The following is a 15410-nucleotide window of genomic DNA, read 5'->3' as shown; positions in this document are numbered from 1 at the left end:
AAACTCTCTGTGTACACTCCACTGCAGCACTAATTCAAGAAGAGTTGCATTTATGGCTGAGGCTGTGACAGTTGTTGGCCCCTTCACTGGCACTGCCAATAAAATTAGAAATAGATGGAGTAATACCTATGTTATCATTCTACAGGAAAATAGACAGTGTGAACTTTCTGGCATCCATACATACTCCCTATGATCATATTAAACAGCAGTTTAGCTCCGCATAAGAATCACACAACTCAGCTCCCAAACCCGCGGGGCAAGTTGGCTCCAGCTGTTCCTGCGAAAGAAATGCTGGAAGTAGCCGAACAAAGGAAGGAACACCAACCCCTGAGCAGCTATTGACATGTGACAAACACTTTGTTTGTCTGAACTTCCCACTGGAGTTAAATTAGATCACAGTTTGCAAGAAAGTGACTTCTGTCAAACCAGCACTATCAGTTTATATTTATTGTGAGGCTTGGGTGCATCAGTGTCTGACCAGGAAGTGAAGACGAGGCAGATGGATGTATAAATGTTTACTATGGACCACTGTATCCCAAATTAACATCCTGTCTTATTATTATGGCAGCAGAAAGAGCACGACGTACTTCAATTTTAGAAAATACAAGTAAAGTACGAAAATGCCACCAATTTACCACCAATTTGCAACACTTGCTCCTGAAGGTGATCTCCAATGTATTCTGGAAAGAGGTGAATTTAAAGAAATAAAACAAAATAAGGAGAAAAATTAAAGAACATTCTAGCATTACCAAAAAGGCAAAATTTCCAATGAAATGTTCTGCTTTTGGACCTGTCATTTGTTATTTAGACATGTACCACCCACCTAGACATCCCCACCCTATGCAGCCTGCAGCCCAGGATGCAGGTTGACACTGGCACACACATAAGACAGTTTAGGAACAACTAAAAAAAAAAAAAAAACAAACACAAAGAATAGCACAAGACCCAAAGACCCCTACTACCAACATTGTGTTGCCAGACACCACAGGACACCCTCAGAAGGACCATGTCCATTCTCTGATGAGTCACAGATGTTTTGGAGGGAGACCTGTACAATATTAGGTGTTCATAATGTTAAGTCTGATTGGTGTGCATATCTGTTCGCATCATGTTTTCAACGTCCATGTCCAACAGTTCAACAATGAGAATGACTGGTTAGGTCAAATCAGTTCACCATCTTGCACTTTTTTGCCTGGAATTATTTTAACATTTATTTTTAAATGTTGAAGAAGAACACTGCAAATAAATCCTTTATTCGTGGTATTTTTTTTTTTTTTTGTTTATATCCCATGTCTCCTCTAGAGCTCTTAGCTCTTTTGTCAGACTTTGTCCAGTTCATTGATTCTACACCTGTCAAAACTGTTTCCAGTGCATCGTTCACAGCACTTTGTGACTCACACATTATACTACATGTACTCTGAACAGAGTGAACAGCAGCAAAATCAGGACAACACCCCATGTCGGAAAGTAGGAAAACTAAGAACATCTGTGTTTAGATAGACACATTTAATTCTCTTTAAAGCCCAGTTGGAAGTTTAGAAGAGTAAAATGTCGTTACTCTGTGGGTTTACTGACTTCTTCCTCCTGTGAAATTTAGAGACAGACAAACTGCCACAGCTGCAGGACAGACGAGTAAGTATTCTGGATCAAAGCAAAATGACTCCTGCGGGGGAAAACTCTGACTGTAACAACTCTGTGGTTGGGCAGCTTTGGAAACACTTTAACTGAGACAGAATTCCACTGATGAACTCCTCATCATGGCAGCGAGAGCAGCAGCCTGAGACTGTGCATGAAAGGAAACGTGCTGAAAACAGCATCAAATATTTAACGAGCGATCCCAGTTGATGGGAGAAGGAAGTGTAAACACATACTTTTAGACTAGCGATAGCTCACAGCTTACTGAACAGCAGGCCAACAGATGGACAGAAAAAAAAATCTGTGAATAGTTTTAAGTCTTACAACCACTGTACTGTTGGCCTGAATTAAGCTAATTTATAATTATCTCATCTCATCTCATCTCATCTTCCATACCACTTAAGCCCCACTAGGGTCGCAGGGGTTGCTGGAGCCTTTCCCATCAAGCATCGGTCGAGAGGCAGGGTTCACCCTGGACAGGGCGCCAGTCTATTGCAGAATTTATAATTATAATTATGCTAACACATTTTACCAAAAACGGTACTGCACGAAACATCATAAAAATTAAGCAAATTTAAAAGTATATAGGAATGAAATCAAACAGAGCAGTTTTAAGAAGAGTTGAGTCTGTACTTAGGGAGTTGAGCAACTGAAGAGCACAGGAGGGTGTCTATAATTGGAATAGATCAGACAGATATGGTGATGCTCATTTATGCAGAGTCCTGTACATACTTGAGAACTTTAGCACAGACCCAAAAAAAACAAAAAAACAACCTGAATTACAGAATGGCAGTGGTATTCAAGGTGAAAAATAGTTGATTAATGTGGTGGCGGAAGTATGCAGGTTGAGCGACACTGTTGATGTTTGCTTCTGGAGATAAAGTTATGTCAAGGACAACACCTAGACTCTTAACCTGACAGGACCAGTTATGAATATTTAACGAAACACTTTGGCTAAAGTGTAAATAACAAAAAAATAGGGGATCCAGAACAGTGCCTTGAGGGACTCCTCTAGTAAAGGACAAAGAGTGAGAGTTAGAGTTTTTAAGCTGAACAGACTTGCCATGGAAATGATATTATTCGAACAACATTACAAGTCCCAGAGAAACCAATGGAAATGCCAGTGGAGATATCAATAGAGATTCTAGCGGAGACAGAGGCAAGTCTCTTGAGTTGGATTTTGCAAGAAACAGTAGGCTACACTCAGATTAGTCCAGACTGAGGAGGTCATTTTAGATTTTTTTACTAGAACTTTTTTTTTTTTTTGCAGCTCATCACAACTTTTGTCACAGCAGCCATTTAAAAAAACAGTGAGACTGGGTGCACAGTACCATATTTTATTTCACGTGTGGCAATCACAGACCTGCAAGATGATGGACCAAGAAATAATGTCTTCACACATGGATTGGGCTTTCCACTTTTTTTCCTGTTTGGGACTTAACTTCTGTTCATGTGTTCTTTGTGGTGACCAGAAAAGTCTCTATTGTGAGCTGCCTTCAACCTTTCCCCATGGATGTTTGACTTATTTGAGCAGGTGCAGCACAGGTGGAGGTAATAACAAAAACAAAACCAAGGGCAAAACCACATCCTTGAAACTGAACACATGAGAATGGAAAGCGTAGCGCTTTAGCAAGAAATGGGAGGAAGGCTCCAACTAGAGGACACACACAAATATGCAAGCTATCTCAATAGGTAAGAAATCAAGGGGAATGAACTGTTGAAAGAGGACTAATTTGACAGATACAGCCTCATGTTTCCAGCCAAAAGGTTTTCATAAGCCATAACCCAATATTTTGAGTACTTTAACTTCCCAGATCGTGTAAATTAGTGTAGCTGATCATAAAAAACAAACAAACAAACAAAAAAACAACAATGTATTGCAGGCAGAGAAATTCTCCAGCAACTAACAACAGCAACTAACAACAGCAGCTAACGAGTATAACTACTCACATCTGGCTACTAGGAAACCATTTGATGACGCTGTACAACCCACTGATAAACAGGAGGAGCTTCTTTAGTCTATAAAGGTGCAAGTAGTGCACAGTGCATTTCTGTATGCATTTTGTCTTGAGAAGAGTAAATGCGCTTTGATTTCATTGCAAAACATCAGAGTGATTTGTGAAATGGACGTAAGCAAAATATGGAACGGAGAAGAAACATGAAAGTATAACAAAACCTAAACAGAATCAGTGTCCAAAACTGAAACTCATGGCACTAAAATATGACAGGAAAGTTGTGATCCTGTAGTTGTCATCTTGATGTGTTTATCCCTTCACCTACGACTGATCAGTGTCTCCATGTTATTGTTTATGCTGTTTGCAGTGAACGGTGTGTCTTCAAAATGAGAAGAGATGAGCGAATCCACCGCATTTGATTGCCTCTCAAAAGGTCAAAACACAAACAAGACATCATCATCTACGCTGTCAGAGTTCGTCCCTCCAGGAGAACGGCCGCTGTGAAATTACAGCCTCACACTGTTATAGTAATTATGATTACATGTTTTCAAAGGTCTGCTGTTGTAATTGTCTCAGCACAGCTTCGTTATAATTCAGAGTGATGTTGGTGTTCCAGATTTATGCAGCCTCCAGATGAAAATGATTGCAGCACATGTTAAAAACACAAACTGTGAATGCACACACGGCTTACAAGAGGTTTTGAAAGTCAGATATGTTACAGACATGTTAGTGAAAGATCTGAAAGGGGCCATAGCAAAATATGACAACTTAAAGTGAGGAGCATGTCTTGTAAGTACAAGACACAAATGCCATAAATGTTCCATTCTGTCCATGAAGGATATAACCATGACTGTATGAGTGACTAAGGTGCATATGTAAACATGAATTACAGGGATTACATATTTACATGTTATTGCAGAGGTAATATAGGAAATACATACATATCAAACAAAAAAATAAGGTACTTGGAGTAGAAAAAAATGGGAGGAGTGTCCGTGGACTGCTTGTTGATATTAATTTTTAAGTAAAAGTATCTGGCATGTGACTTATATGGGTAAGGGCAGGGGTGTATGAATGCGGTTGTGTGTGTGCTGAAGAAGAGTTAGACAGAGAGACTAAGTGTGCGTTTATACTATTATATTACTGCAACTTAAATATGTTCAACTGTTTCTTTGCTTTGCTAACGTACAATGTATCAAAAAAATAAAGCAACATACAAACAAGAAAGCCCAAACTAATTTTACAAAATATAAACCCCCAAAAAGTCAATGAAGTGATATAAAAATGTCTCCTTTTCCTTGGATCCACTATTGTCCACAGTCAGGTCTGGAGGCAGGGGGCCATATCTTGCCGTAGAATCAAAACAGCGTCTTGTTTTGAGATTTCCTCCTCGGCCGTACGAAAGAAATAAACAGATCATCGATTTGCACGCGCTCAGCGCAGGCTGATTTGCATTTTCTTGACATAGTCCAACTCACTGCTCAGGCTTATTTATGAGATATGAGCTCAATTACAAATTCAATCAGCTTTCCTTATGACTATCTTGCTCTCCATCTCATGCGGGACATATGAGAAAGATGGTAAATATTTGATGAAAGAGGAGATTAATGAGATAATCCATCCGAATTCTTGGAGTATAAAGCAGATGTGTCGGTGGCATGTTCATGTCAATGAGACTGTGCTCTGTCATGAAGATAAGCTGCTGTCTCTCCCCATCAGAAATGGATTTCAGCAACGCCTGCAAAGAACTCAATATGACTGGCAGCAAAGTACTTCAGCACATCTTCTGTACCCATCACATCCCCATTACAGCCACCGCTCCCACAGAAGCACTTCATTCTCTTCTTATAAGCACGGTTAATGGTGATGTGACACGTCTAGGATTGTAATGCATTGAAATTCAGCTCACAGGTGAATCTACAGAGCGGCAGAAAGTCTCAGAGTGCAAGTGTCCTCATTGGCGACAGATTCCTCTTTTAATTTCTCTCATCAGACCAGACAGATGCAAAACATTTCTGCTAGCATGCAGCATAAGCACATTTAGTTATGCCGCCACATCCTTGTAGAGGTGCATTTTATTTGGCTCACATGTATTTACATAGCGTCAATAAAATTCATATTGTCTAAAGATGCTTTACAGAACCCAGAGCCTTAATCACCCAGAACACCAGAGCAAGTAAGGTGGCAAGAAAACACTCACATAACTGGAAGAAACCTTGAGGATAACCCAGATTATATGAGGGGACCCATACGATTGAGGCCATATGGTTAGAGACAGGGCTTTTAAAAACACCAAAATATTTTTACTACTGTTAAATGCCATTGATAATGCTGAGTTGCGGCCTGTTTTTATGCAGGCTATACATGTCTATAGTCTGTACTTAGCATATGTATTCAGGTAAAGAATATTGCTTTCATTGTTGCAAAGCATCGCTTTCTACTATTGAAGTCGAAGTCATCAGAGACTAGTTGGTCAACAACTTGACTTGACATCACATAAGAGTTGGTTTTAAAAGATGTGAAGTCTTTCAACCCCTAAAACATACATGCAGTTTGTTTTTATGCAAAACAAACATTTATTATACATGAGATCGAGTTGAACGCTGTCCTCCTTCTATTTAACTCTGAAGGGTGTAATTTCTATGCAGCTCCAGGTCTCGTTTATCAGTGATAGTGATGAAGTGTGGGTGATAAAACAACACAGTTGACAACATTCCCTTTCAGCAGCAAACTGAATGAATCTATTCAAAATCCAATTATTATGATCCTTGGTCTGGCGAGTCCTCATCCTCCCTCTCAGTCTGACAGTATTAGTCACGCCATCAGCCCAAATAAAGAACTGACAACACACTGAGTGTCAACAACGAGACAGATGCTCTATTCACATCTGAACAGCCTGATAAATGAGCAGCGGGCAGCCACTTCTCTGAGAGCTTCACATGATCTTATGATGGTCTTTTACGTCTTTTTCAGAATCCCTACTGCAGCACAGTAATAAAGAAGGTTGACCAACAGAGCTGAGTACTGGTGGCTTCATTTCAAGAGTGTAACAGTTTTTTTATGACTGTGAGGGATCAGATTATTGTTTGGGGGGAGAGGCAAAGCTAATAACAGCCAGATACGATGTCTCCAACTGCATCTGGCTTTGATTAGATGGTACAGTTTTCTTGTAGGGAACAGTTTATTCTTCACAGCTTGTATGTCATCTCTTTTCATTGAAAAATAAAAATTTGCTGGCAGCCAGTCCTTGAAAAAATTCATCTCAATGATGTAGATCATTCAAAGTGACAGAATCTGTTGTGGCTCTATAGGAAAGGTTGGATTCATGTTCTGGAGATCATTTTAGCAAGTCAGCTAATTGGATACAACATAATAGAGGTAGACCAGCGCTGCCCATCACTAACAGGTTAACAAATATCTTCTTTTTCCTAGTTAATGTGCCAGTTGAGGTTGTGCTACCCGAGATAGCACTCCAGTAAGTGCTGACTAAAACTGCTAACTGGATGTAAAGATGGATGAACAACCAGTGACGTCTCCCCTAAGTTTCATGAAGAGCGGTTGTGAAGCTCAGTGTGAGGTCTCTGGCTGTCGCCATCTTAGCAGTGCCTGGCTCCACATAACTCCAAGCTAAATCAAAAATGATCAACGAGGTGGAGTGTGAGTGCAGCTGAAGCAAGTAGCTAGCAACCTAAGAGTACGCCTGCATGTCACATCCTATGGGCACCAGACCTAAGGGGAAATCTGGACCACTAGCAGTAGGCACACAGACGAGGAAGTAGTGTGTAGCCACAGCATTTACTTCCCTTACAAACCCATGGTAACTGTTAGTTACTTCCAGTGGAAGTGCAAATCATATTAAAAGAACTAAACATCAATACCGTTTAACTGTGACAGTTTTTATGGCGTCAAATAAGTTAAACTTAAATGTAACATCTCACAGAACACTTGCACACACATCATTAAATATCTGACAGAATGTCAGAAACCAACCAGTTGACATGTACTTCAGTGTTTTAGTTTGCCCCATGTCCCTTCGACTAACATGGTTTAAAGAGGTGAGCCATAACAAAACTCTCCCCATACAGATGTCATAAAACAAAACTAGTCTCTAAACATTAGAGCAACTGCCAAGTTTTTGATGACTATTTTGGTTTAATTTTTTAGCATTTTGTGGCATCTTGACTCAAACACCTAAAGGCACTCAGTGTTTGGTTCTTGACCTTATGTCACCTTTTGCTGTAAATTATACTGAACCTGTGTCCAGCAAATATTTGGATTTCCTTCACCCTCTCTAATACTGCTTGTTTTCTATCCATATGTTTCATTGTGTCTGTCTGAGATTTTAGAAAAGATCAAATGAATAAGCTTTTTTGCTTGTTGAATTTAAGGGTTTCCAGGATGACAAAGGGCTTTTCAACGTTCTGAAGGCACTGAATCTGAGAGTGGAAAGCGCCCTTTCAGAGGAAAGATGTTTGCTCACTGAAGCTTGACGAAATGCAACATCCGGCTTTTATTCCTCAGCTGTTTCTCAGACTCAAGGAGCTACCTGAGAGGATACTGTGATCGTACATTATGAATTATACTCACTTTCAGCTGTTTTATGTTTCCCTCTTGGTGACAAAGACTTAAAGTAAAGCCATCTTTCTGGTTTATTTGCTCTGCATTTTAAAGAAAGTTTCTGCCACTTCAACACAAGCAGATGGTTATGACTGAACAAGGGACCTCCAGGTCACTGGTGCTGAAATACAGAAAATATGAAAAACAGTTCAGTGCATTAAAATGAATTCTGTTCCTCTAGTCCAAACTGGAACAGGACAAAGAAAGTGCATTATTAGAGTTTTACACGCACATTTCAGGGTCTGTATTCTTTTTCTATGAATTCACAAGAATATGGTTTAAATGTTTTGATTTTCAGGCAGAAACTCTGTTGGAAACAGACTTGTGTTTTGGGCAAATTCCAGGCGTTTCTGGATATAATTAATAATAGAAGTATGATTCAGTTATTTTTCTTGTTCTTTCTTCAATATATAATCTGTACAAACCTGGAAGTCAGCCTGACCTTACGACTAGATCGTAAGAACGATCTAGTCGTACATGTCATCTGAGCACTGTGGAGTTGAACTAAATGACTGGTTGGTTGGAGGACTATCCAATTGTGTGTCACAGTGTTTTTTCTTTCATAAGTAGAAACACATCCCATAATTAAATCAAAATGTTGTGTAACCTGACCAACATTGTGATAAGAAGTGAGTTTGACTTTGCTTCTAGTGGGTTTGTTGTGTTCCTGTCTTTCCTTCCTCTCAGTCTCTGGTGTGCTGAATGGAGACATGGCTGTGCATTGTGCTGCCACCTGTCCACAAATTGAAAATTTTGTGCATTAAACTCCTGGCTTAAAATATGCAATATGGAAAATATGCAACCAGACAACTAACCAACACCACACATAACAATTTTAGCAATGGCCTTAGCAACAAAGGCTGAAATATACACCTGTTTGAGGGCAAGTACTGTATCTGTATCTGTTCAATGGGGAAGTAGAAGTGATGATGACTCCCATTTGTTCATCTATAATGTCAAATTCTGAAATTATTACATTATACGCTAGTTGTTATTTGCGAAGGAAAATACTTTTTAAAGACAAAACATAGAAATCCCTTTAAACTCAGACAGCGTTTTGGGATAAAAGCTAAACATTCTTGAATTAGCAGCTTCTACATCGGTTGCAGAAAAGAAAGTGTCTGATGTTCATAAAGGTACTTAGAACAGACTTTCCAACTCGCTGTCTCTTGCATGTGTTGCATTTCCAAAATGTTTCCTGACCTGCTGCAGCACTAACCGAATTTCCACTAGGATCAATAAAATCAGTCATTGTGTCAGGTGCGGGCCAAAACAAACAGTAAATCGAAGATTTTGAAAAGCGATCAGCATTTCTGCCTTTGACGGGGGCAGTGCCACTCACTTAAATTAAGTTGGCAAAGCTGAAGTCTCCTCCAACCGCTGACACAGGCCTGTCTGCTGGCAAACGCTGCCAATTTGAATTATAGCCTTAATTGTATTGAGTTTGGTCGGACTTTCGTTGGCTCTAGTTGGTTTGGCTCTTTGTACTCAAAAGTATTTTACTCATTAAGGCCCAAATTCCATTCCAACATCTTGTATTCACTCGTACTTTGAATGCGTGGATGCTCTGCTACATTATTGTAATTCCAGATCTACTAGCATGAGGCTGCATATGAAGCTGTACAACAGAATAATTATGGGAAATGATTTCATAAATATCAGAAAGTGAAACTTTCTCTGAACCCTGTGTATTACGTTCTGGAAGTTTGTGATATTGTTTTTATGTTAACTTCTGTTGAAACTGTGTTGCTCTCTTGGTCAGGTCTCTCTTGCTGCTCTTAATGAGATACTGACTTACTGAAGACCAGTCTCCAAACTGGACCCGTGAGTTGATAAATTACAGTTAGTGTGACAGAACCTGTTTGTAAATGAAGATAAATCTCTGCTGCCACTTGGTGGCTGGTATTGACACTGCAGCCACAAAACGAGGACTCGACTATTAGCCAAAGCCCTTTTTTTATAAATCACGGGCGCCATGTTAGATACATCAGAGGGAAGATTCAGTCCACATGGGGCGGATGTGAGATAAGTCGCTTATTTTCACCATTAACGGGCCTGTAAAAGTTATTGCCAACGTCTAAAAATGTAAAATGTATTTAAATATCCCAGCGTCTACTTACGTTAAATACCTTAAATGAGCCTGTAAAATGCTTTGTAGCCCAATCACCTCATCACTCCCGGAGCTGTTTACAAAATTACATGGGTTTCACAGTATATGACAGTAGCTGCTATTTTTCTAAGCCTTTAGTCTAGATAACTAGCTAGCATAAGGCTAGCATAAGGCTTGGTTAACTTAAAACTTAATTCATTTGTACAGAGGTGTTGGGCGTTTTTGAGATTAAGGTACACATTAATGATGGTATGACTTTATGTTTCCTATATAAAATCTTAACTAACGTCAAAGAGAGACATTGACGTTTACCTCAGATAAAAGGTAGCTGACATCCAGTTCTTCCTTTTAATCTTCTGCAACCACAACTTTCTCCGTTTTTGTTCACTGGGACAACGGTGCTGTGCTGCAGCCGTAGGCTCAGACTGTCCACTCCTAGTTGACCAGATATACGGCTCTGATGAAGACATGTATCTGCTGCCACCTTATGGTTGGTATTGACACTGCAGCCACAAAACGAGGTGGCAGCTGAAGTGCAAAGGTTAATATGCAACTGTACACTTTTTTTTTTTTTTAGCATTTTGCCTGAGCACAGACTGGGTCGTGGTGGCCTTTAACTGGTATCAGATCCACACAAGATTCTGGTTTACTATACTGTGTCTAGTAAATAATGAGCTTGTAGAATGAGACTGGAAAGCCTAGCAGTCACATCTCCAAGCATCTTATTGTGATTACTATAGCCCTAAATTTTGAAACGCAGAAAGTCACGGCACTATGAATTTTTAGCATCCAGTCTAGTGCAAGCTTTAAATTTTATGTCAGTTAATGTTTAGATGCTTAGTGCAGCTTTGCAAAATAATGGATTAATTATGCAACGCTTTAAACCTCCTCTTAACTAATCTTTATTAACTAATCAACTTTTAATTTGATTAAAATTAAGTTTGGCTAAGCCTTAAACTTTCTGTTATATTCACATTTAGCTTTAAGCTTAAATTGTCAAGGCAAAAATGAATAAGTGAACTCTGGATAGTCTTGTTTTTGTCACATTAAATTATTCCACAAACTTCTTATTAACAGAGGTCTTAATTTGAGGAGTCTCTTGACCCACAGGTCTAGGTGAGTATATTTTTTAAAATGACATTTACTGCAGCATTTTGCATAAAACTAAATATAGTTTGGTGTAGCTTAAAATGTTCTGGTAAAATAGCCTTTAGTGCGGTTTCAAACTTTCTGCGAAACATTTGGTGCAGCTTTAATCTATCAAATAAATGTTTAGGGGAAGCTTTAAACTCTCTTTAAAGATATGTGCAGCTTTATAACTCCTGTTAAAGCAACATTAGTGTAACTTTTAACGTGGTTGAAATGAAGTTTGATGAAGCTTTAAATTTTGTGTTAGACTCACATTTAGTGCAGCTTAAACTTTCAGTTTGACTGATGTAAAGTGCAGCTTTAATCTTTCTGTTTAATAGAGTAATAAACTTGTCTGTAATCACGTCAACTTATTTGACATACATCTTATTGACATACAGATATCTTAATTTGAGGACTGTCCTGACTCAGGTCTGGGCTGGAGAGAGAGGATCTTTTCTCACATGGCTGCAGCTGCCAATGTGGAACTAAAGATGGTTTCAGTGTCTTCAAACTGGACTAATAACTTGATAAACTGCAGTAACTAGACAACAATTGGAGTTATGTGCATTTAATACAATAATACAGAAAACAGCTGTACAGTATACCGTACACAAACCCATACTCTCTCTCACACACACACACATTCAAATCTCACTCTTTCACGCACAGAGCCAAAGAGCACACAATGACTGTAGCACACATTGCATCAACAAACACAGTGCTCAGAGGATCTAAAGAGTTTTCACCGCTGGCCATTGAGACTCCACACCCCTTGCTATAGAAACCGAGGCGGTTGCCCTCACATCACAGTGTCGACACTATGGTGGGCATTTATTCACAGTTGGGAGAAGTGACAGCGGCGCAACTGAGAACAAAACGACAAGAGCCGTCTGAACTCTGAGCTCCTGTCACTTTAAAGGATTGTTCAGGTCCTTAAACACGCCGATGTTTAATCTGCTTCCAATCGGAGATGGAGTGTACAATGTTAACGCTAGCACGACAAGACAACCCACGTTGTGAAAAAATAAATAAAAATAAATCCCTTAAAGTGGTCACATGTAAACAAAAAGAAATCAACACTGGTTCACTGCTGCTGCTCTGCTCTCCGTGGAGTCAAACTGCCGACATGTACAATAAACCTGATCCCTGCTTTCATACGAGCCAAATGAGGATTTGGGATGAGAGTCACAGCGATGTGACTTACACCGATCAGTCATAGCATTATGACCACCTTCCTAATATTGTCTAGGTCTTCTTTGTGCTCATCAGAGAATGGACATGTGTCCTCTGGGGGTGTGCTGTGGTGTAGTCTAGTGAATTTGGAGGCCATGTCAACACCTTGTGCTGCTCTTCACGTTTTTTGAGTTGTTCTTAAAGTGTTGGTGTGTTTGTCTGCGTCAGGCTGCATCCTGCTGAGGATGGCTGCTGCCATCAAGGAGCGTCATGGCGCCAGGTCTTTCTGACCTTTGTGCCTGAAAGAGTGGCAGCAGGTCACCAGTAGCTCTGTGTTTTTCTACCTTTTGAAGTTAGTTAACTTAACCCTACTTATTCATCTATGCCAAAAAAACATTCACTGTGGTTTTTGGCTATTTTTGTCCGATGCGAATTTCCAAATTTTTGCTATTTTATTTTATTTTACTAGATTTTTTATTTATTATTATTTTTTACTTGCGGTTCTCAAGAGTATTTTTTATGTTCAACCGAGCTACTGTAACCAAGCCATTTCCCTTGCAGATGAATAAAGTCTGTCAAAGTGTGATTGCGCAGGGGTGTCTGGTCTGGTCTGGTCTGGTCTAGGTGGGTGCTACATGTCACAGCCAAGTAACATCCACATTAACGACAGGTCCAAAGTTTCCCAGCAGAACGCTGAATTGTCACAAGATGGTCAATGTTATTTACTTCTCCTGTCAGTGGTTTTAATGTTGTGGCTGATGTATATCAAACTTATGTTTACGATCACATTAACTCTTGCTCTGATAGTCTTCTTATGAGTCGGCGTTGCTTTCTGTTGTGCTGTGTCTTTTTATGTGTCCATTGAATCCCGAGTGTGTTACACTGTCTGCATCAGCTTGCACAGGTGCACCTTCTGATCAGTCCCTTGTATTGTGTCTTCATGTAGCTCCATAGTCCTCAAGGAACATCCTCTCATCTATGTACAACACCTGCTGAGGTTGACATTACAATAAAAAAATCTTTGACCTTTTCAACTTTTTGTTTAATGTTCCTTAACAGATAATTTATTTCATTGGGCAAGGTTTTGACTGCGTCTTAAAAAAAAAAAAAAAAGTCTTGTGTCATAGCTGTAGAGGACGCTCTTTAGGATTGAGCCACTTGCTAAAAGCACAAGCTCGATACAGAACAGCAGTCGCTGTCTGCACAAACCTCCACCGCTGCTTCTCAACAGCTCCACATCTCACTCCTCCCGATAACAGATGAAACCTCTTCTTTGGTGTTCACCTTCATTTCTGTTTAACTGTTGACATTTCCACTGAGTCTCTAATAAAACCACACAAACACTTTCACCACTGTGAATGGAACCATGGAGCTGCTAAGAAGTAGATGCCTGATGAATGTCGTCATTCTGAATGTGATAATTTCATAGTCAGTTGTAAACATAAGGTCTGATGGCCCTTTATGAGGGGGAGTGGGGGGCACTGAGGGGCCACCGAGTCAGCTGCTCCGTTCGAACAGACCAGTCTAAACTTCTATCGTCAACGCGCCGTGCCTCCTGTCGCCATGGTGATCTGCCACAGTCTGATATAGTGGGGGAGTTGGTTGCAGAGTGTCGTCAGGCGTTTTCAGGCACTTCGTCGTCATCCACCCCCTTTTCTTCCTCCTCTGGCCTCGCCCCTGCAACGGTTACCGCAGCAACAGGTGAGCACATGCATGTTAAAGCTTTTCAAAGTGTTATGAGAATTAATTTTGTGGTCATACCATTCCAGGTTAGGTGATCTGCGGGCATTTGATCAGGTGACTTGTCGTTGTTTGTTTCAGGCTGAGCGTCGTCGTCAGAGTCCTGTGACTGATCGGAGGGGTGTCCATCGGGGACACTTTGGCCATCCGAGCTGGCATTTAACTCCACGTCCTCTTTTATCTCTTTCTCCTTATCAGCCAGTTCTGTTCACAACAGACACAGGGATATTTAAGACTGGGATATATAATAAAAACAATATATAGTGATATTTAAATGTTTTTGCAGCCTTCAGAAGTTTCTACATTTCTGGTTAAAAATGGCTCATAACATCAGCAGATTTTCACACAAGTCCTGAAAGTAGACTAAGATAACCAGATCGAACAAATTAAACAAAAATATTATATTTATATATATATATATATACAGTATATATATATGTGTGTGTGTGTGTGTATTATATCTTATATCAGAAATATATCTCGTAAATTTAAAGTACAGAAAATATTTCCTTCATTTCCATTTTTTTCTATCAGTTTGTGTGTGAGTACCGTGCACAGACAACTCCTTCCATCGGTCCTTGTTGCTGGTGATGACGCTGGAGAGGTGGAGTCTAAGAGCGGGCAGGTCGATCGCCGTCAGAGAGAAGTCCATCTGTCCATCATCGGTGTTCCCATGGCGACAGCTGCTGTGTCTCTGCACTGACTCCACGGTGACTGAACCGCTTCCTGTCAGACTGGAACAGAGCAAAGTTGCAGTTGAGTCAAAATAAGTGGTGTCCTCGTCCACGTGGAGGAGAACTGGAGTCAAAGACAGCGCAGAAGGAAAAATGTTCGGCTGGTATTTCAGATTATTTCATCTATTTTTATAGCCCCGGTTTGGGTTTTTAAGGTGTCCTTTCATAGGCACTGATTCATATTGATTTGATATATTTGGAATATAATTAACTGTCTATATCTATCCTTATTTTCTTGCAATTTTTTTCTTATTTGTGATTCATTGGGGAACGTTTTATGTCAAAAACTTGACAATGAAGCTGGATAGCATTTAT

General features: G+C 39.9%; 1 protein-coding gene across 1 annotated transcript in view; it reads right to left on the bottom strand.

Annotated features, from left to right (window-relative positions):
* Positions 1-12000: 12000 nt before the first annotated feature.
* The window catches only part of pde1a (phosphodiesterase 1A, calmodulin-dependent), a 32233-nt gene continuing 28823 nt past the window's right edge, over positions 12001-15410 (bottom strand). Inside the window, exons 14-16 of the mRNA XM_047601419.1 lie at positions 14911-15095; positions 14383-14565; positions 12001-14298 (exon numbers count right to left, since the gene is read on the bottom strand). Coding sequence (XP_047457375.1) covers positions 14237-14298; positions 14383-14565; positions 14911-15095 — 430 coding nt within the window. The 3' untranslated portion in view covers positions 12001-14236. The remainder of the gene's footprint in view (positions 14299-14382; positions 14566-14910; positions 15096-15410) is intronic.

The sequence above is a fragment of the Mugil cephalus genome, chromosome 12 (genome assembly GCF_022458985.1).
Source record: "Mugil cephalus isolate CIBA_MC_2020 chromosome 12, CIBA_Mcephalus_1.1, whole genome shotgun sequence".
In the NCBI taxonomy this organism is placed as follows: domain Eukaryota; kingdom Metazoa; phylum Chordata; class Actinopteri; order Mugiliformes; family Mugilidae; genus Mugil; species Mugil cephalus.
Note: the sequence above shows the minus strand (reverse complement) of the source record. Positions and strands in the feature narration are given on the sequence as shown.